This window comes from Amphiura filiformis, chromosome 2 (genome assembly GCF_039555335.1).
Source record: "Amphiura filiformis chromosome 2, Afil_fr2py, whole genome shotgun sequence".
Lineage (NCBI taxonomy): Eukaryota > Metazoa > Echinodermata > Ophiuroidea > Amphilepidida > Amphiuridae > Amphiura > Amphiura filiformis.
This window is the reverse complement of record NC_092629.1, coordinates 3,876,340-3,898,547: the sequence shown is the minus strand read 5'-3', so window position 1 is coordinate 3,898,547 and position 22,208 is coordinate 3,876,340. Positions and strand designations below refer to the sequence as shown.

Genomic DNA, 22,208 nt, shown 5'->3' with positions numbered 1-22,208 from the left:
TCTGAGAAAATTGGTATATAGTTCTTTTTTACGAAGCTCTTCTAATTCAACAAATTACAGACCTCAATTTTTCCTAAATAATTAGTTATAAAATATTAAGACTCAGTACACCGGTCGATCTTACCGTTTCCGATGTTGATTAAGATACTTCTTGCATCGATCCCGAGATGCGGAAAAAACCAATAGTCATTTTGTCCCACATAAATGAATAAATAACAAAAACCCCGATCCCCGAGTGGACTCACCCATCCGGTGACGCCACACACGATAATCATCCTTATCCTCCTTGGTTTCTAGATGAGATAGACGTGTGGATTTTTCTTTACCAACGCTAAGTATCATTACGAACCAAAGGATTTGAGATATACAGTTTGTTTGTTACACCTGAGGTAAAAACCAACCAGTATAGTACGCTAGGGAGATAGTTTTGACGACATTTTTCGCTAGAAAAGTGACAAAACGATCCAAAACTTAGCTTGTATGAGTGTTTCCGTTCAGTATCACGGGACACACGTTTTCAAAATGGCCGCCCTTAGGGCGCCATTTTATTTTTTGTTCTCACGTAAAACAACTATAGCAGACTAGTAAGTTACAATAGATGTTTGTACAGTACTGTGTATACATGTATGGTGAGTGATTATCGCTATGTTTATGGTGTGCTCTATCGTTATATCTTTCAGTGCGCGTCTGATGACGAGTTACTGCTAAGAGTTCGGTGGGTTTCGAAGGACCAGCCTGACAAATCTATAGCAAAAGGTTTTCAGTTTTTCATCCCTTTGTACATATATTTTTATATCATACCACTACATCAGCGACAGCCACTGTGCGTGTGGGTCTGTTTATTGGGCTTGAGCTTGTGTTCGGGGTAGTGCTATCGCTCCCGATTACTACAATGTCCAGGCCTTGTCAATCATGCCCTTCCCTTGTGGCAGAGTGGGACCGCATCCACTCTGCTACACCCACAGGGATTGCTCTAAATCAAATAAGTGTGCTTCTTTTTGCATAGGCTTATCGGACATTCACTTGAGGATTTAGAAAGTAGCGCTGCTCGTTTGGGTCTTCGACACAGACAGAAAACGAAGACCAAGAAACAGAAGCCTACAGGTAAGATTGCTATGGTAGGTACTAGCGAGGCCGGCAAGGGCCACGCTAAGGTAACCTCTGGGGCTCCGGTCCCGGGCAAGCAGGCGGACCCTCCGGGGACTGCTAGCGAGCCCGAAGGCCTAGCAGCCAGCGAAAGCACTGACATAACGTCTAAGCTAGTAGCAGGCAGCAGGGCGGTACTTGCCCTAACAGGCGAGTACCAGTCTACCAGTGAGATCTCTAGCGAGTTTCTTGCAGGTGGACACCCGTCTATTGCTGGCGAACGAGCGGGTCTAGCCCCCGCGGCAGTAGCCGGCGACGGACAGTATGCCAAGGGTACCCGGGCTTGCCTGGGTTGAATCCTAGCATACAGCGTGCGAACGGACCTCCGGGCTTGCCTCGCCGGTCTGTAACGCACGCAGCGTGCCAGTGGAACCCGGGCTTGCCTGGGTTGATCCACGACGCAGCACGCCTTTCGTTCCCGCAAGGGTCGAATGAAAACGTGCATGGGTTTAGCAGAGACGATACCGGGGCTCACGCTTCGGGTGTAGTCTTAGCAGAACCAACTGGGGTTGTCACACGGCAGCGTGCCATGGCGGGACCGCCGAGTGATGCCCTGGGCCTTGGAATGGCTGCCGGCTGTCCTCCGGGACTGGCTAGCGGCTATACCGGGGTTGGGCTCGCAGTCTCTCACGGGACAGCGACCCAAGTGCAAACGGTGGCAGCTACCGAGACGAGCTACGGCTCGACTTCAGTGGTAGCCACTATGCACGCGCCCATAGCTGCCGTGAGTGGTCCGCCACACACAGCGACCTTGGGCGAGGCTCAAGAGGTTAGGGTAGGTAGTTTGAACAGCCTGGCTGATCAACAACCCACTTATGTCCTCGAGAGCCAGCAGAGCGTGGGTGATCCATTACAGTCAATGGGTCGATTACCCTCTTATGATCGATCACTATCTATTCAGCGGAGCATGGCTCCATTGATTGATACTGCCTATTCAGGTAGCGAGGTGACTGATCGGGGTATACACGCTCAGCTACCCGTGATACTAGGCAAGCTCCTTCTAGCCAAGGGACAGCCAGTATAGCGGGGTACCCATACACACGGCTTGATCCTCTAGCGGGGAACGCTGTGAGGCATGGGTACAGTGGTACGCAACCGGGAGCCCTACCGGGCACCTACGCTACAACCACGCAGGTACCGCAGTACTCGTCCTGGTTACCACAGTCTCTGTGGCAACAGGGGAGGCGGTACTGGTACTGCCGTTCCATGGGGTTTCCCTGGTGGCGGATCCTTTCAGGGTCAGCTACCGACAGGGTACGCCCCGTGGTATCCGCCGCAGGGTGGTTTCTTCCACGGTCTAGCACCGTGGCAAGTGCCGCCTAGCGATGGGCAAGCAGTACCACCAGCTGTTACCCAGGCTGGGCGGCGAGTGGCTAACCCTGATACAGCTCAGGGTAGGCCGCGCGCTGCTATGGCTAGGGCGACAGCAGCAAGAGCGTCACGGATCCCGGGTGCTATGGCTAGCATCTCGGGTCTGGCGGGAGTACTCCCTCTTCTGCTGGTGTTCAGTTGGCTAGCCACACGGTGGCGACACCTCCCTGTCCACCTTCAGATGCCCGTCGTCAGATCTCTTCCTCATCAGAGAGTGAGTCAGAGTCTGAAGGCGAGGGAAAGGAGTCGGAAGATGAAACCAGTAGCGACTCACAGTCTGATGAGGCTGTGCAGGTAGCTTCAGGTATCCTTCCCCGCTTCCCGTGAGGAACTCGCTAGCAATGGTCTGCCTGCGGACACCGCTGAGGTGATGAGCCGTGTGGCCCAAGGTTTGGGCCTGGCTTTCTCTCAGGAGGAGTCCGTTCAGGAGGACCAGGGCATCTTTCAGTAGGATGCCCAGCTAGCGCGTCCACACAAGGGTCGCCCGCACTTGCATTCCCGGCGGACCTCAAGGGTAGGTTTCGTAGGGCTGTCAGGCTCGCTGGAGCTTCGACGCCGCGTGCTTGCACGCTTCCACTGCGTGTTTCGCAGGAGGACTCCGAAACCTACCTCAGGGTCCCTGACATGGATCCAGACGTTGCTGCGCCCTGCCGCTGCGGCCAAGGCGCACGGGTCGCTTCTCCCCCAGTGGGAGGAGGAGCTAAAGCTCATCGATAAGCGAGCACGCCGCTTATCAGAGTCTCTAGCGTCGCTACCACGCTTGCCGAGCACCTCGGTAGGAAGGTAGCGAACGACCACGGGCAACGTCGAACTCTTCCGCGAGGTTAATCTGTTAGCGGTGCTAACAGCTAACCTCAACGAGAGTTCTATGGGCCTAGCCCATAGGATGTCATCTCGCCGCCGGAGAATGCCTGTCTGTCCCTCCAGTCAACTTATGGCTCCGACTTTGCTGAAGCAATGAAGAAGTCAGACTCGGTGGGACAGGGGCTACTCTTTGGACAGGCCTTTTAGCGCACGGTAGAGGACCGGGCAAAGAAGGCCACCAATGAGAGCACTCTGAAGAAGTCAGAGGCTGCCCTGACCAAGGGAAGGGCAGTAAGGCGAAGAAGAAGCACAAGAAGAAGAAGTCTTCTAAGCGTTCTTCAGCGCCAGCTCCGGCTTCAGCAGGACGCGCACCACAGACTACACCCGAGCCGAGGCTACTCCAGCACCTCCCAAAAAACTGGGAAGCGCAAGAGTAGTGCTGGATCGTATGGCAAGCCCCTAAGAAGAGCCGTTCTTCTAAGGGTGGCAAACCAGATCGGTCCTGAGGGCACGGCGGTCGACAGTCCATGCCGGCAGGCCTTGGACTTCCACAGGGATTCCCCTGTGGGCGGCCGCTGTGCATTACGCCCAGAGATGGCATGCCATCTCACCGGGCGCCTGGGTATTGTCAGTGGTCAGTGGGGTTACAGGCTGGAATTTACCAGCCACCCCTCGTCGCCTGCACGATTCAGAGGTCCACGGTAGTGCCGCCAGACGGCCCCAGCGTCGGGCACTACTGTCAGAGGTCACTCAGCTTCTCACGAAGCAAGCGATTGTCCCGGTCTACCCCCTTTCACCAAGGGGTTTTGGAGCACATTTTTTCTGGCTCCAAAGAAGACCGGCGACTGGAGGCCATTCTGAACCTCAAGCCGTTGAACGAGTTCATCAGGCCCAAGAGGTTCAGAATGGAGACTCTCGCTTCGGTGCTAGCCTGCCCCATCAAGGGTATGTGGGCGGCATCGCTAGATCTCTCGGACGCATATCTGCATGTTCCGATCGCCCCTCAAGATCAGAGGTTTCTACGCTTCAAGGTACAGGGTCAAACTTACCAGTTTCGATGCCTGCCATTCGCTTGTCCACCTCCCCCCAGAGTGTTTACACTCCTGGTCAGGGCGGTGGCAGCGTACCTGAAGCGCAGGGGAGTCAACATGTGTTGCTACCTGGGCGATTGGTTCATTTACGGACGCACCCGCTGGAGACACAGTGTCTCGTGGAGTTAGTAGTCCGTGCGGTGCGGGACCTGGGATTTCTGATCAACGTCAAGAAATCCAATTTGGTCCCGACGCGAGACACCACTATTCTTAGGGGCCCAGATCAACCTCAAGGAGGGATCGCGGCGCCCTCACCCGAGAGGGTGACGAACATGGCGAGGTGTGCCCGACTCTTGGCCGAGTCAGAGGGGCACCCGCTGTGGCATGGATGAAGGTTTTGGGCCTTATGGCCAGTATGGTAGACCTCGTGCCGTACTGCCGCTTTCACATGAGGCCTATACAACTACACCTTCTAGCCTTTTACAGGCCCAGTCGTCACCCAATATCCCTCGCGGTTCGATGTCGGAGATCGCGCGAGAGGAACTCTGGTCGCGGACCCATCAGCCCAATTTGACTCAAGGTGTCAGGTTTCCTGCACCAGCGGTGCGGCCACGTAGTGACGACCGACGTCAAAAGCTGGGCTGGGGGGCCACATCCACGAGACTCAGTCTCGGGCCTATGGTCGGCCACGGAGACGGAGTTCCATATCAACCTTCTCGAACTTTGGGCAGTGGAGAGAACTCTCCAGCATTTCGAGAAGGTGATCGTGGGATCTCATATCGTTGTCCAAACAGACAACACAACCGTGGTGGCCTACCTCAACAGACAAGGGGGCACCAGGTCACCACGGTTGTGCCTGCACGCACTACGCCTGATAGGGTGGTGCAAGGCCAGGCAGATTACGTTGAGAGCGATGCACATAGCGGGAGTCACCAACATCCTCGCGGACGATCTGTCACGAGGAAAGGTGTCGGGACCTACAGAATGGTCCCTTGCTCCGCAGGTCGCCCAGACGATCTTCGAGGTGATGTACCACCCCTCGATAGATTTGTTCGCATCTCATCGAAATCATCAGCTGCCGTGTACTGCTCGAGGGTCGCAGACCCACAGGCATTCGCCGTGGACGCTCTGTCCGTGAGACTGGGAGGAATGACTGCTTACGCTTTCCCCGATCTCACTGCTCGCAAGGGTGGTGACCAAGATCGGGAGGGAGGATTGCAACGCTCATTCTGATAGCACCGTTCTGGCGAAACACCTGTGGTTTCGACCGATGGTGGATCTACTAGCGGCACAGCCGCGAGTACTCCCCGAGTTACCAAATCTACTCCGGATGCCCGGAGGAGAGGTACCAAGTCTACCACTAGAGCACCTGCAGTTAGCTGCATGGCCCTTATCAGGAACGTGCGGCGGAGGGAGGCTTTTCATCAGAAGCTGCTTCTCTCATCGCCGGGGTAGACGAGTCTACCCTCCGTCGCACGTATAGTCAGCGTTTGGCTCCCTACTACGCATGGTGCGATGAGAGAAATACATCTCCCACTAGAGCCCCTGTGCCTCTAGTGGCAGATTTTCTGACAGAAAAGTTCAGGTCAGGACTTCAGCAGGCAACGATAGCCAACTACAAGTCAGCCATTCTCTCGATTCATCGGGATTTGAAGACGGTCGACTATCAATTCAGATGGGTCCCTAAGTCTTCTTCTCGACGGTATGTTCAACGGCGCCCGCCCGAAAGGAAGGTGGTCCCTCCATGGGACCTCAACACAGTCTTGGAGTATATTAAGGGTCCCCCTTTTGAGCCCCTGTCAAAAGCGACACTTAAATACGTCACTCTTTAGGCGGCCTTTCTTCTAGCGTTGTCTACGAGACGGCGCTGCTCGGAGTTGCACGCGTAGTCTCAAGTCAGCCTCCGTGATTTACTAACAACGGAGCGACGCTGTTTCTTCGCCCGATTTCCTTGCAAAAATGAGCGAAGTACATTCCGACACTCGCCCCTCTCACTACCAAGTACTGGGCAGGGCCCGTCACGAGCCGAAGACAGGTTGTGGTGCCCGGTGAGGGCGCTACAGCACTACCTGGCCGAACACAAACCTTAAGAGGGGCTCATGACCGCTTATTTATCACCCACGCAGAACCGCACGGTCCAGCCGCTAAGCAGACTCTGGCACGGTGGCTGGTCCAGGTGTTACAGTGGACTGGGCGACAAAAGACGCTTCGCCCCAAGGCCCACTCAACCAGATCTATCTCATCATCGTGGGCCTACCATCGGGGGGCCCCCATGTAAGAGATTTGTCAGGCTGTGTCCTGGAAGAACCCGTCGTCCTTTTCCACGGTTTACTACACAAACGTAAACCAACGACCAGGCGATAAGTTCACCAGGGCTGTTCTTGGGAGATAACATGGTGGTTGGGTATCAGGTGTTTGCGGACCATCAGAATTCCAACATGGTAAGAACCAGTGTTTCTATTCTTAACCACTGCACTTTCAGTTCAGGGGTTTTTGTCTGTTCACGTAGTCTTTCTGTTTCCCGGCCGTGAGGGGGGGAAATAGTTTGACCTCGCGATTACCATGCTACCCACTCCCGATCCTTATCAGATGCTGGCCAATCTTGTACCTCCATCCGTCGGTTACTTGCTAGATCGATCTTTCAGATGTTGATGCAAGAAGTATCTTAATCAACATCGGAAGCGGTAAGATCGACCGGTGTACTGAGTCTAGTCCCAAACAAAAATGTTTGGTAGACTCATAACCGTCGCGATCTTACCTTTCCGATGTTGATTATCCGGACCCCGCCGCCCCTACAAGTTTGGCGGTAGGGGCTGCCCAAGTCGGATAAGGGATGATTATCGTGTGTGACGTCACCGGATGGGTGAGTCCACTCGGGGGATCGGGGGGTTTTTGTTATTTATTCATTTATGTGGGACAAAATGACTTGGTTTTTTCCGCATCTCGGGATCGATGCAAGAAGTATCTTAATCAACATCGGAAAGGTAAGATCGCACCGGTTATGAGTCTACCAAACATTTTTGTTTGGGACTAATTTGAACTATCTATGATTTTTACAAAATACGGTTTTCACATACTGATCTATCTCGAAAAAACACGCATTTATTGAAAATCTGCGTATTAAGTTTACCTTTCTATAATTTAATTAGATTATGGATTTTCATGAATGTTGTTTTAAATTAAAGCATATACTTAACAGATTTATTTAAGTGGAATCTTTAATTATATTTACGTTATGCAATATTGCTTAAAACTACACATAAGTTGTAGTTCTGTATGTGAAATAGTTAATTTCCCGATATCGTATTTAAAGTGCATTACATACTGGTCTATCTTGATAAGCTTCGAGATAGACCAGTATGTGATGCGTCTAAAGTCACGACCCCGATCGCAAACTCGAGATAGCCCACAAGATAGACCAGTATGTGATGCACTTTAAATACGATATAGGGAAATTAACTATTTCACATACAGAACTACATAGTACAACTTTAGTGTAGTTTTAAGCAATATTGCATACGTAAATATAATTCAAGATTCCACTTAAATAAATCTTATAAGTATATGATTTAATTTAAAACCACTTTCATGAAAATCCATAGTCTTATTAAATAATAGAAAAGCAAACTTAATACTGAAGATTTTCAATTACATTTTCTCGAAATACGTGTTTTTCGAGATAGACCAGTATGTGATGCGTCCACAAATTATTTATATAGTAATAACATAAGAACGAGCTGCTATTTCTAGTACTTTTCCGTGACTTATCATCTTGTATTGGCAATAACTTTAGATAGGAATGTCCGATTGTAACCAAACAAAGACCAAATTAAAGCTCAGAAATAGTACAATTTACCTCTGACAAAATCTCCATTTTTACAAGGGTTTGGGAAGTTGACCTGTGGTCCCCCCTTAAACTGATGAGCCGATGCTCACATTGGCTTAATAAGTTATATTTTCACGTAAAAGGGTACCGCGATTCATGAAATTTTTTGTCTGCCAATTTGACCCACTAGCTTACTGAATAAATAGCATGGTCTTCCGAACTTTCCTGATCTTAATTCACTCCCCCCCTTCTGGGCTCGTGCATTAGACACATCAACATCAGCGCATGTGCATTATTTTGTCTAATTTCTCTCCCAACAAGTAATACATGTTTATTAACCTATTTCATACACACGAAGAAAAACAAACGTGTGATTTTTCTATTTTTATAACAAATTATCACTAAAAATGTTGGAAAATTGAAACAAATGTAAATGCATCAACCCGCTTGAAAAATGAATCAATACTACGCCACGCAATCGCGTACGAAACACTGCGCGTAGTAAGCGGAGTGCACAAATACACAATCAATGCATGTTTTGGATTTTTCTAATGCTTGCTCTGCTAGCAAAGAGTGTACTATGAAATCTGATTAATCAAGTTTGTTTTTCATTATTGTCTCACCAGTTGCCTTTGACATCTACGATATGGACAAAGACGGTTACATTTCAAATGGGGAACTCTTTCAAGTACTCAAAATGATGGTGGGCTCCAATCTTAAAGACACACAGCTTCAGCAGATAGTGGATAAGACAATTATCAATGCAGACTTAGACGGAGATGGCAAAATTTCATATGAAGAATTCTGTAATGTAAGTAGCTCTCATTTTGATAACCCATTATTTCACAGCTAGTTTGATTCAAAGTGTTGTACCTCAGCAAGTCATTCATAAGAAAGGACAGTGATTCTATTGAGCATTCTTAAGGTTGGTCTGAACCCTGGAATTATGGAAACTTTCGGGCCTCATAACTTCTAAATTGTTTGTCTAAAGTATATAAAAGTATACATATTTAGAATGGCAAAGACTGGATAAGTTCATCTGTGAGGTCAAATTTGGGCCAAAATGGCACTTTTATTAAAATCCCCAAAATAACGGTTTTTGGTAAACTTCTTTTTCGTGAATTATAAAAAAAAAATTCTTGGACCAAATTTTTTTTTAATTAATTTTTAAAAACTAGATCAAAATATCTAGGACCCGTTTTTTCATTTTTTTAAATTTTGACCAATTTCACCAAAAATATTTGAAATTTGTGCCAAATTTTTTTTGAAAAATCAACATTTTTTGACCATTTTTGGCGCAAATTTCCCAAAGTTAGTCGAAATTCAAAAAAATGAAAAAACGGGGTCCTAGATATTTTTATCTAGTTTTTAATAATTAATAAAAAAAAATTTTGGCCCAAGAATTTTTTGTTATGGTGCACAAAAAAGTGGGCCAAAAACCGTTATTTTTTTAGATTTTGGGCCAAAAGTGCCATTTTGGCCCAAATTTGACCTCACAGATGAACTTATCAAGTCTTTGCCATTCTAAATATGTATACTTTTATATACTTTAGACCAACAATTTAGAAGTTATGAGGCCCTAAAGTTTCCATAATTCCAGGGTTCAGACCAACCTTAAACAGTTGATTAGTTAGTTCTTCCTTTTATTTCATTTGTACTTGCCCTTATTTTATGAGACAACAGAGTATAGCTGGGTGCGTATTGAAATGTGTGTTTGCGTTGCACAAAACATGGCATGTAAGCAGTGCGTGCACAGAAGTGACTGGTTGAACTTGATCAAAATGGCCATAAAGAGTGGTCGAAAATTACATGCCAACATGAATTTACAGGTGATATGTTTAAGAATGAGAATAAAAGAATTGTTTTGAGACCCAGTCTGAGTGTGGTGTCTCTATCGCCACGGGAGCTGGCATTATTTTTGCGCAGAAAAACTCAGTGAGCCACCTTATTGTTCTACTTTAAAAAAATGCTTACTCCCGTGTTATATTAGGCGATAGACACGGCTGGGTCTCAAAACAATACTTTTATTCTCCAATCTATGTGTAACTTGATTTTCAGTGTGCATTTTTCTTCAAATTATCTTTTTTCTTTCTTTTAGAGGAAAGGATATTAATTATGTCGTTAGTCGCATCACATAGAGTAGAGTGTGTGATGTGACAAATTATTGATAAAGCTTACACGCACACACCCCAACACACACAATTTTAATGGATTCAAATCAAGGTCAGAATTTCGGCGAGCATCCGCAAATCGATTCTCGCAAAGATTCTTGTGAACAGATGTGCGTGAATCAAAGTTGATTCTCGCAAATTTTGATAGTTTACACAGAATTTGATTTGCAAGAATCAAATGATTCCCGCAAATTTATTCTGCAAGAATCAAGATTGATTCTCGCACTGAAACGAAATTCTGACCCTGCAAATATTGCCAACTTGCTGAGTATTTTTATGATTTTTATTAATGGGTGCAGATCATTTCAACTCACATGCATCTTATTGCTAACTAATTGTTGATATTTTTGTTCATCTATTAACAGGTTGTTGGTACCACAGATGTTCACAAGAAAATGACGGTGGATATATAGCACTGTGCCCCCACCCTGCCCGCCATCTGTAAAAAGTAGTAAAAGTCATCAAATTTAGTCATTTTAAGATAAAAAAAATTGACAGAAAAAATATTACAGAAGCGTGTAACATTCTCTTGTTGCGAAGTCCTGTGTGGCCTTTTCTTGATGAAAACAAAAACAAACAAATCCACAATTTGGCTCTGATTTTCTTTCCCCTTACGTCTGAAATATTCATGAAATGTACAGCGTTTCTGTTTGTTTGTTAATCCTTAAGCCGTACAGAAGGGGGGACTTGACCTTTGACCTGTTTTGTTTGACCAATGTATTCAATAACTGCAAGCAAGACATGAAGAGTTCTTCTTGGATAGTTCTGCCGAAAACAAAATCTTCAGGTTTGTCATCGCATACACTTTGCTGTACCGCAAATTGGAAATGGTCACCGATGCGTTGAGCAGTGATGGTGTGATTGAGTGTGCATTGCCCAGTGATGGTGTGATTGAGGATGCGTTGCCTGGTGATGGAGCAACCATAGAGGATTATCCACCAACAGAAGATGATAAGGGTACTTCTAGAAGAGTAGTAAACATCTTCATGTTTTCTCCAAAATCTTGTTACAGTAGGTGAATTGATTGGTATATCTAAAGGTATGTTATGGTCACACTCACACTTCTAAGTGATCTGAAGGCTTTGTATCAAACGTTAAATGTGAGTTTGTGTTTATTTTGTTATCTCTGTTCAGAAGAACATTTTTGGACAGTATGTTCATTGACATTGCAGTAATAGCTGTATTTCGATTGGAGAATGGATTCAACAGTGTGGAGTCTGTTGGAATATAATTGTAATGCAAGGTTTGGATGTATGAAAAACTGTATAAAAATGGTTTCAAGTCAGATGATGATGTTTATCCACCTTTTGAAACATTGGGTTATTCCAATTGAAATCCATATACCCACTATGGAAGACATGACCTTAATCTCCCATACAGGCTGTAGGTTTTAAATGGAGTCATCCATTCAGGTAAACGCACTCCCAGTGTGGAAGATAAGGTCATGTCTTCCATGGGCGTGAATTGAAGTTGTATGATTTCAACCTCAAGTTGCTAAAGGTTGGATATGCAATAACCCAGCTACAAAGTCCACTCTGACTGTACACAGATATTGGTGTTGATGAACTGTGTCCTGAGAAGAAGGAATACACAATGTGAGGCTGAATAGGACCTTGTTTTGTTTGTTTGTACTCTGTTGTAATATGTATTATTTCTTATGTGCACAAAAATTCAAGTTAATTTGCTAAATTGTAATATAGCAAATAACAAGATTACAGTTATACTGTACATTTCATAAATGCATGTATACAACAGCCTTGTATTACTATCCACTGTTTTCGTTCATGATATCTGTTCTCTTTCTTGGCCCATCCTATCTTGCTCTTCATATTTGAGTCAAAATACTTCAGACATTGAAACGAAAGCAAATGCACGAGCAGCAAAGTGTGTGAGCAGAAGTTGTGCTATTCAATTTAAACCTAATGTGCATATAAGCGGGTGCACAACATATGGCCCCTAGACCAGATCCTGATCTGCCGACTGATTCAATCTGGCTTCCCAACTGATCTGTGATTGGTGATTGAAAATTACCTAATAAGGACTGTTTTGATTGCATACAAATAAAAGCTTTAACATAGAATGTGTAATTAATATAACTTGATGAATTTGAACACTTCATTTTGCAACCTTGTAAACTTATGCTTAGACTCCAATTTTGTATTTAATAATATTGGAAGATCTTGATCTGTTTGATATGCCCAGGAAAAGTAGGGCCTACTGTTACCTATTTCAAGCGGATAGTAGTTTGCTGATTGGCTGTTTAGGCTGTCCATGGGAATTGACTTACATGCAGCTCACATGTATTATCCTACAGGCCTGGGCAGTGTTCTGTTTCATGTGCAATGAGCTATTGTGAGATGTCTGAAGGTTTAGGCCATTCATCATATTACTGATCTCTAAATGGGTCATCTGAGTTTTTGTTTTGTAGAAATCCACTTTGATGTAACAGACTAGAATGCTGACCTATCACCTTTAACCTCATTATGTGACCTATGATGAAATATCTGTACTGGGCTTGTTGCAACAATAAAATGCGCAATCACCAATATAATGTCCTACATGTAGAGGATACTGGCCCATTCTGTAGTTTTACAAACTTAATAGTATCTGAGGTAGAGAATACATTATCTTGGTGTCCTCCGGCAATTGTTGGGTCTAGCTCACAGAAATAGAGGGTGAGAATCATGACTTTGTGCCATCTTTATTCAGGTTGGGGGGAATAATTGATGATATTCATGTTTGCTCAGAGCGTATTGGAAACTGATCGGTGCTTGTGTGCCACACTCACAGACTGTACTAGGCACAATTTGAACCGCTACATTGTGTGTCACTCTAGGAGTGACACAAATGCGTATTTATCATAAAATGTGACGCATAATTAGTTTTGTTTGTTTCCATGTGCAGTCGGCAAGGATTTGAATATCAGCAAATATTCCCTCGTAGGTGACAGTGCTATACTGAGCATTATTATGGAATCCGGTTGCTGCTTCTCTATTTTTTGTCTAGCTAAATAAAATGAGGAGACAGGCTTTTTTCATAAACTGTGGATAACTGAACATTAAGGCTGTCCAGCATTCTCATCTGTCATACTGAAATGGATTGATCCGGATTCACCCTATAAAGTGGATCCATTTTTGGACTGTGCTATTTAATTGCATTGTTTATATGTATTATAAGCTATAACCCATACACCTCTTAGCCAATCCCTGTTTTTTCTCCTCCAATATATAACACTTCCCTCTTTTCAAATATAATACCATATATATATATGAATTCTCTTAAGTAACATTTCTACTGTGCTTTTATACAAAAAAAAATTTCTCTTGATTTCAAAATAACTCGCAGCTGGTCATACGATACAAAGCTAGAGCCAGCAATGTGATATAATGTAATATGTAAAAAGTCTTAACATTGCATAAGCACTGTACTCTTTTACAACTTTATATCATCGCCTTATTCAAGTAATTGTTCAAGTCATATTTTTACCAATTTGAGATTTTTGCTTTAATCAGCTGTTGATAGTGAGAGGTAACAATGCCTAATTCCTAAACTCACTCTAAAAGTGGAGTGCTAAATCAGAAGAATAAGAGCCCAAATCAGGCAAGTGACTGGGTAGGGCAAAGTAGTTTTTCAACTTTTCGCAAAATTATATTATGTTCTCAAAATGAGTAAATATGACGTAGGCAAAATATTTGAATAAGGTGATGATATGTATGTATTATACTTGATTAACTATGTGAGTGGTCTGTATATGTGTCGTTAATTGGAAATCACTTGGCTTAGAATAACTGTTGACTAAAGGATAAGCAACATTAGCTTTAGAGCTGCACCAGGGGTGGGGTGGGGTGGGGATACCAATGCTGATGTTTGTTTTATTGTTTGGTGTTCCCATGTCCCCTAATCCAGAGTAGTTTGATGCACATCAGGCTAGCAACTTTGGGTGTAGAACTGGGGTATACTAATGGTGAAGTTTGTATATCGAAGGGTGTTCTCACAACTCGAAACCAGGGCAGTTTGATTCACATCGATCTAGTTTGATGTGGTTCAAAATTGGGTATAGTGATCTGGTAGTCCAATCTGTATTGATACAAACATTGTGTGTATGAATTGGGTCAGATTTATGGAGCAACATCTCCTGTAAGCAAAGTAAGATTTATAGAAACATCTTGCATATGCAAAGACCAAGTTAGATTTATGGACAAATGTCTTGTGGAAGTCAGATTTATTGAAACTTGACCGATGTGAATCAAACTGCCCTGGTTTTGAGTTACTTGTGAGAACACCCTGCGATATTACAAACTTCCATATGCAAAGACTAGGTCAGAATTATGGACAAATGTCTTGTGGTACAAGCAATGGCTGAGTCAAACTTATGTATATAAAACTGGGTCAGATTTGTGAAGAAATATCTTGTGCAAGCATACAGGGTCAGATTCATGGTTGCTCCTCATCTATCTAACTATATCATATATGAGGCATTTTAACGAAAGGCAGCTATGGAGTTCATATCCAGTCATGTCATGTATGAGTAAATAAAGCACAAGACAGCCATTAAGTTCAAATTACAGTTAACAGTTAAATATACCTATAAAAGTCTTGTATTGCATTGTGTACTATCAATGATTGTCTCCCCTTGTGTGTTATTATCCCTTTGCTGTGGTAATCAGAATCGCCTCATTGGCTATTTCAGTTGAAATCCATACACCCCTATGGAAGTCATGACCTTAAATCTCCCACACAGGGGGTGTGAATATCAAATGGAGTCACCCATTCAGGTAACCACATTGTATGGAAGATTAAGGTCATGTCTGGGGTTTATGGATTTCAACTGGAATAGCCCATTTTTTATACAAATTTCAAATTGATTGGTATAATAAACGATAGAAATTTTGAAATTCTTAAAATGTTTCACTGAATAAAGTAGATTTTTGGTACGATTTGTTTGTTCATGTTCATAGACAAGCACACAATAGTGCTAACATACTCTCGTTGTTAAATGACAACAAAAAAAATGTTTTCAAGTATGTGTACATTTTTAGTTCCGAAATGTTTTCGATTTTGGATTTCAGAAATGAAGGATTTTTTTTTTCTGTTTTTGCAGATATTTCATATGGAAATAATATCATAGAATGTTATGTAATAGCTGTTTCAGTGGTTGATGTTGCTAAGTTGCTGTCATTTCTATCTCTCTCTCTTTCTCTCCCTCTCTCCGTCTCAGACTCTCATTTTCTCACCTATGTTTCATTATTATGGAGGTATATTGGGCATTTTATTCTTAAAGAAAGAGCACACAAGGCAACTGCTGTATAAGTGGTATTTTCACAAGGGTTTTATTTTCACAAGTAGAGTTTATATCGCAAATTTGACAACACGCAAATATGTAATTTTGTTGTAAGGCATAAATTCCACAAAGATATCAACACACACAGAATTCTTCTCTGTTGGAAATTGTGAAAATATCTACGTGAAAATAACCATGTCTAGATAGTATTTCATTATTTTTTCTACATGTTCATACCACATACTGTGAAAATTTCTGCAAAATGGAAACATGCATTGGAAAGAAATTTGCCTTTTACATTAAAAATGATGGTTATTGCGCTCACAATGGGCACACCCTCAATTGAACTACCTTTAAACACAGATAGAAAACAACCCTCAAATATGAATGCATGTTTCTTTAATTTTTTTTACCAAATTTTGTAGGCCTATATATAAATTTATAAATAAATATATTTATAATATTATATAATATATAATATAATACAATATAATACAAATAATATGTAGATTTAACATCTGGAATGTAATGGAAGTGGTGCCGTCTGCTCTCTTCAAATTTCATTCATAAAATGTCTGCCCAATCAATCCAAGGTGCTCATGCTATCTGACAATCTCTCTCTGATTCTCTCCCCTCTTTCTCATTCACCTTCCTTTGTGTTATTATCATCATCACCATTGCTAGTTCTCATATTTGTCTTTTTTCAACTTTTCCTCATAGCTCCCCTTAATATATTCTGTATGCCTTCGTGAAGGCAGTAAAGTAAAATTTAAAAAACCTGCTCATATTTGCAGGAAAGTTGGATTCCCTGCATCATTTCCTTTCTGAAAATGAATCCCTTTAATATACTTATCATCATTACATTAGAGATACAATAAAAAACAGTATTTAAAGTACTGCCCCAAGGAAGGCATACAGACTATAGGCTGTTCCAATTGAAAACCACACCCCAGTGTGGACAATTTTCGAATTCCAACCAAACTAAATTGTTTAAATTATCCCAGATCCAACCATTTTTATTATTGAAAAAATAATAATAAAAAGTGATGATGATTTTGTAATTTCAAACAAAATTTGTCTCAATATGTACAATATTGTACAAAATTCAATCAGATTTAATAAATATCAACAATTTTCAGATGGAATTTAACATAAAATTAGCAAAATTTCCAGCTGCATTGACCATATAATTGAAATTGAGATAGCAATGACATCTTCCACAGGAGGTGTGAGGGTTTTAAGTGGACTAGCCCATTAATCCAGGAATGTTATGGATTCATCCATTTTTCTGTCAATTATATTATGTATATTTGTTACTTTATTAAAAAAAAGTTTTATGAAGGGGGATTGCTAACAGGAGACTTTTGTACAGTAAATAAAATGTGTATGTATAGAGACTTATGTTATATTGTAGCTGAAAAAAAGAAGAAATAAGCCAATTAATATGTAGATGATAACATAATGCATTATTGTGGATGTCAAACATAGTAGTTACCCTTTGTAAGGGATACTAGCCATGCTTAATAATTATGCATTTGACAGGCACATTAGTTTGTATGTTATTACATGATTGTGGGGTTAAAACCAGGGCCCATTTTACAAAGCCTTATAATATTGATCTTATGGGTCATTCCGTGATTTTAGAACTAAGGTAGGTATTGTTAAACTGTTACTTTTGTACTTGAAGCAAGTCATAGTATTTAATATCATATCAAGGGTCTTGTCTGTTGTCTTGGGTCTTGTCTGTGGCATGATTAGAATTCGTATGACTTGCTTCATGTAAGAGAGAGAGAGAGAGAAAAAAGTATTGGATATACACATTGCTGGCCTTTGTCCAAAATGGTGGAATAGCTCATTATTATTAATTTAGTAAGCTGTAGGCCTACATATGGTGGTTGAAGTCTGTAATGAGATACTCACTGCTGCTCACTTTCACTAGCACCTCCAGGGTTCAAACACACAAGTAGATGATCATGAGTCAGAGTTCTATAAAAACAGACTAAAAGGAGGTGTAGATCGGGCTAGCTATGATCCTCATTAATATCTTTCCAATCTATTTCAGTGTGTTTTTAATGAATTTAAAGATCACAGACAAGTAGAGTAAACAGTATAGTGCCCAAATGTGCAATGTTTTTTGGTTTTGTATTTTTTTTTCTTGATCAATTTATGATGTATTTTTTTCCTCTGAGCTTGCAGTGGTCTTTGGTAGATAATTTTTTTTCCAGTTATAGCTTAATGTCTATTGTACAATTGTGATGTGGATTAGTGACACTGGGCTATTCCAGTTAAAATTCATACACCCCTATGGAATACATGACCTTAATCTCTCTCACAGGGAGTGTAGAATTCAAATGGAGTCACCCATTCAGGTAACCCCATTTGAAATTCACACTTCCTGTGTGGAAGATTAAGGTCATGTCTTCAAAGGGTGTGTGGATTTCAACTGGAATAGTCCATTGGTAATTTCAAATAATTTCTGGATAGGTATTATTGTATAGGTGTATCATGTATCAAGCCAATCAGAGATACGGTAAGGAAAGTCAGTATGCCTGAAGGGGATTAAAGTTAAAATCGCCGAGAGATCTGAAAGCTCTGTCTTGATTGGTTACTCAAATGATCATATCATGCTATTAACCAATCAGGTTCTGTATGAGCTGCTGACATTAAACACATTCAGGATGGCTAAAATCAATGAAGAACAATAATTAAATGCATTGTTTGATAAACTTTTAAAATTATGTCAATAAAAATTCTGTTTACTGCAATAGTGGATTACAATATTAAAGTAGTCTCATCTTAGTGGCTAAATCCAGTGCAAAGTTCAACATCACATACTTTGCCACCTGCTGGACTTGAACACACTGAAGAGGTTTTGTTTTGGGCAATAACCTCAAAATATTACTTAATGTATAAGATGAGGGTGTTTTTTGTTGTTCATAGTGTATCATGTATTATATTTTAAAATTGCAAACATACGTTAAGCAAGATAACAGCATCAGGGTATATGCGCTGCTGTTGTGAATTATTGTGACCCAGTCTAAGGGCTTAGCTGAGCAGATGGATAATACATATTGCAGAAATATGTATTTGGGAGAAATTCAATTTTAAAATCAAGTCAGTAGTTTCAGGGTCGGAATTTTTCCAATGATTTTCAAGCTGTCTTATGCTTGTGTCTACTGAGACTACTTACCATGCTGGACACAGGTTGACCCATTGGGCTGTTCCTGTTGACATCCATACACCCTATGGGAGACATGATCTTTCACACGGAATGTGAATTTCAAATGGGAATACCTGAATGGATAACTCCATTTGAAATCTACATCCCCATGTGGGAGATTAAGGTCATGTCCAGGGTGTGTATGGATTTGAACTGGAAGAGCGCAATCTGGAATCAATCTTAATAATATAGCATGTGATAGAATAATAAACTTATGTATTCAGTGGAAAAAGAGTCAAATTGATCCCAGCATATCCATCTGTGATGCATTCCTTCAACACTATAATGAGACGTGTGATCGTTTCTCTTCTGAATGTTCTATAGATGTATAACATAGTGTAGGTAAATAGAGCATCTGGTGATGAACCTCTTTTGTACAAAGATCTTGTATTTAGCTCATTGTTGGTATTATGGATGGTGATTAATCATACAATTTTCGGTATATGCTACATTTTGTTATTCTTGGGCACTATACGTATAGTTTGGTCCCATAGTGCTATCAGTAACCCGATAGATTGCTGATGGCTCGGCATAGTGCTATAGTTTTTAAATAAAACAGGACAGCACCATGCAAATGCTCGTTATCATGCTTGAAACAATCCATTGCATATCTCAATGGTATGATAGAGCCATCATTACCGATCCAGGCACCGATACCACTACAGGACCAAACAATACGTGTGGTACCTTACCAATTCTATTATTGGACTATTTCAGTTGAAATCCATACACCCCCAATGGAAGACATTACCTTAAATCTCCCACACAGCAGATTAATATACATTCAAATGGAGTAACCCATTTGAAATTCACACTCCCTGTGTGGAAAATTAAGACAATGTCTTCCATTGGGGGTGTATGGATTTCAAGTAGAACAGCCCATTGTCATTTGCTGTGGTCATGTGTAACAATGTAATGGCTGTGACTACAGTATACATGTTTGTTGTATTTTCCTTGTATTTTCCCCCATTTCTATTATTTTTTGGTTTTTTTTGTTTGTTTTTGGCCCCACAAATATTGCAAGGGCTTATTTATAAATTTATATAAGTAAATAAAAAAGCTATATCGTTATTGTGTAAGCAAGCTACACGGAATAGGAAAAAATATGTATTGAAACTATGTTTCAGGTTTGTTTTTGACAATCTGGATTTGGGATGAAAATAGGGTGATATCATATGTACCAGGTTTTTATCATGTTCACTTGGTCAATCTAGGTTTGGGATGAAACTAGGGTAAATAATAATAATAATAATATGATGTACCAGGTTTTGATCACACTAACCAGGTTTTCAGTGTATTAGCTATGCTGCTTCAGATTTTATTATATTCGCAAACACGATGCCATGAGATAATAACTAGGTTTTATCATATGAGCTGAACTGGGTTAGTGATTTAATAAACCTGGTTTCTTTCCTATTAACTAGGTGTATCCAATGGTATACCAGGTTCACATTCACTGAAGGTTGATATTAGCTGAAGTTACTAAACAAATATTATTTAGTTTATTTAGTATCCCATATATGTTGTTTACTTTGACAAATATTTTTTGTTTTTGATGTGTGCCGGGCACCATGTTGCTGAACTAATGTTTCAAAAAAAGGAAAAAAAATCAAAAGATGTTGGACCAAAAGAGCCTGACTCTACAAAACAATGTTGAATTTACAGTATGCTTTGGGCAAGTCAGAGTTGGCTCTCTTTAGGTTTAACCTCTTTGAAAAAATACAAATATTTCTAAGCTGTCGGCTTCAGGGCAGGTTCCCGTATTTGTTTACTTGTTGTTTATTGTTTATTGATGTATCTATAAAAAGCAAAACTGTCATGTATTATTGTTTCTCATCATTGCATATATCTATTAATGCATTCATATTGGATATATTGTATGTAGACAGACACTTTTAGATGTGATATTTCTTCAATTGGGTTGTTCCAATTGAAATCTGCCCTACCCCTGTGGAAGAAAAGTATTCCATGAAGGGAGTACATTTTTTGAATGGAATTGGCTAGGTTTATGAATTTAAAACCCATACCCCCTGTATATGGCTTTACTTATATCTTCCGTAACAGGAGTGAGTATTTCAAATGGAGCTTACCAATTGTCTATTCTGTTTGAAACCCATACTCCCTCTTTGTAAGACCTTGGCTAAATATTCCACAGAGGGAGTGTGAATTTCAGATGGAATAACTCATTGGAATATTTCATATTCTAACATTAGTATTCTTTATATAATGCAGTTAGTTCTTTTGTTACTTACAAGATAGATTTATTATTGGGCTATTTCAGTTGAAATCCATATACCCGACATGACCTTATATCGTCTACACAGGGAGTGTGAAATCTACACTCCCTATATGGGAGATTAAGGTCATTGTTTTCCATAGTGGGTGTGTGGATTTCAACTGGTATACCCCATTATTACTTTTTTATGGATTAGAATAACAAGGAGTGTTGGTGGATTTTTGGTTACTGTTGACAGTGTTTAGTATGTTTATTATACAGGCATATGGTGCTTTATGAAATTAGGTGACGTAGGCCTACAAATTGTAGTTGTAACAGATTTTGGCTCATTTGTGGACAGGGAGTAGCTTTTCATCTGAGCAAAAAAGGTGTCAAGATGAAAACCTTATATAGACAGGCCCAAGACAGGTACAATGCAAGCTTAAATGTAATTTTAAAAGTTATTTGAAGATACGTTCAATAAAATGTGCATCCTGTTGCTATATAACCAACCTGACTACACTTTGGTCTTCGTGGCATCAAATGTTTGACAGTAATTATGGAGCCTGTACATGTACTGTAAACAGTAACCAATCATCCATATTAGTTGGTTTCTATACTATATGCAGCAGTTTGTTACTGGGCTATTCCAGTTGAAATCCATACACCCCCTATGGAAGACATGACCTTAATCTCCCACATAGGGGGTGAGAATTTCAAAGAGTTACCCCCTTTGTGTTAGATAAAAGCTCATGTCTTCCATACAGGGTGTATAGATTTCAACTGGAATAGCCCATTTTGATTCCAGTTTGATATACTAGCTATCTCTATAATACATCATGTGTTGTATTTAGCATTTTACTTATATAGTTTGCCCATCAATCATGTTGGATATAGGGTAACCCCATGAGTACTACCTGCTGACTGGCTACAAGAACACTAGTGTGATTTTATTGGGCCAATCAGCAGCATGGTAAGAACGGTGGTTGGGCTGAAGAGGATTGAGCTTATAATTTCTAAGCTTACCTTTAATTGGTCACTGAGATGATTATGTCATGTAATGAACCAATCGGAAATGATGTAAGAAAGATTAAAAATTCTCCCGAAGGAACAAAACATCAGGCGGTATGTACAAAGTGGGTT

General features: G+C 41.4%; 1 protein-coding gene across 1 annotated transcript in view; it reads left to right on the top strand.

Annotated features, from left to right (window-relative positions):
- LOC140145785 (calcineurin subunit B type 1) overlaps nt 1-15,129 on the top strand; it is a 30,946-nt gene extending 15,817 nt beyond the window's left edge. Inside the window, exons 5-6 of the mRNA XM_072167464.1 lie at nt 8,805-8,989; nt 10,715-15,129. Of these exons, the coding sequence (XP_072023565.1) occupies nt 8,805-8,989; nt 10,715-10,762 (233 nt within the window). The 3' untranslated portion in view covers nt 10,763-15,129. The remainder of the gene's footprint in view (nt 1-8,804; nt 8,990-10,714) is intronic.
- Nucleotides 15,130-22,208: the final 7,079 nt, after the last annotated feature.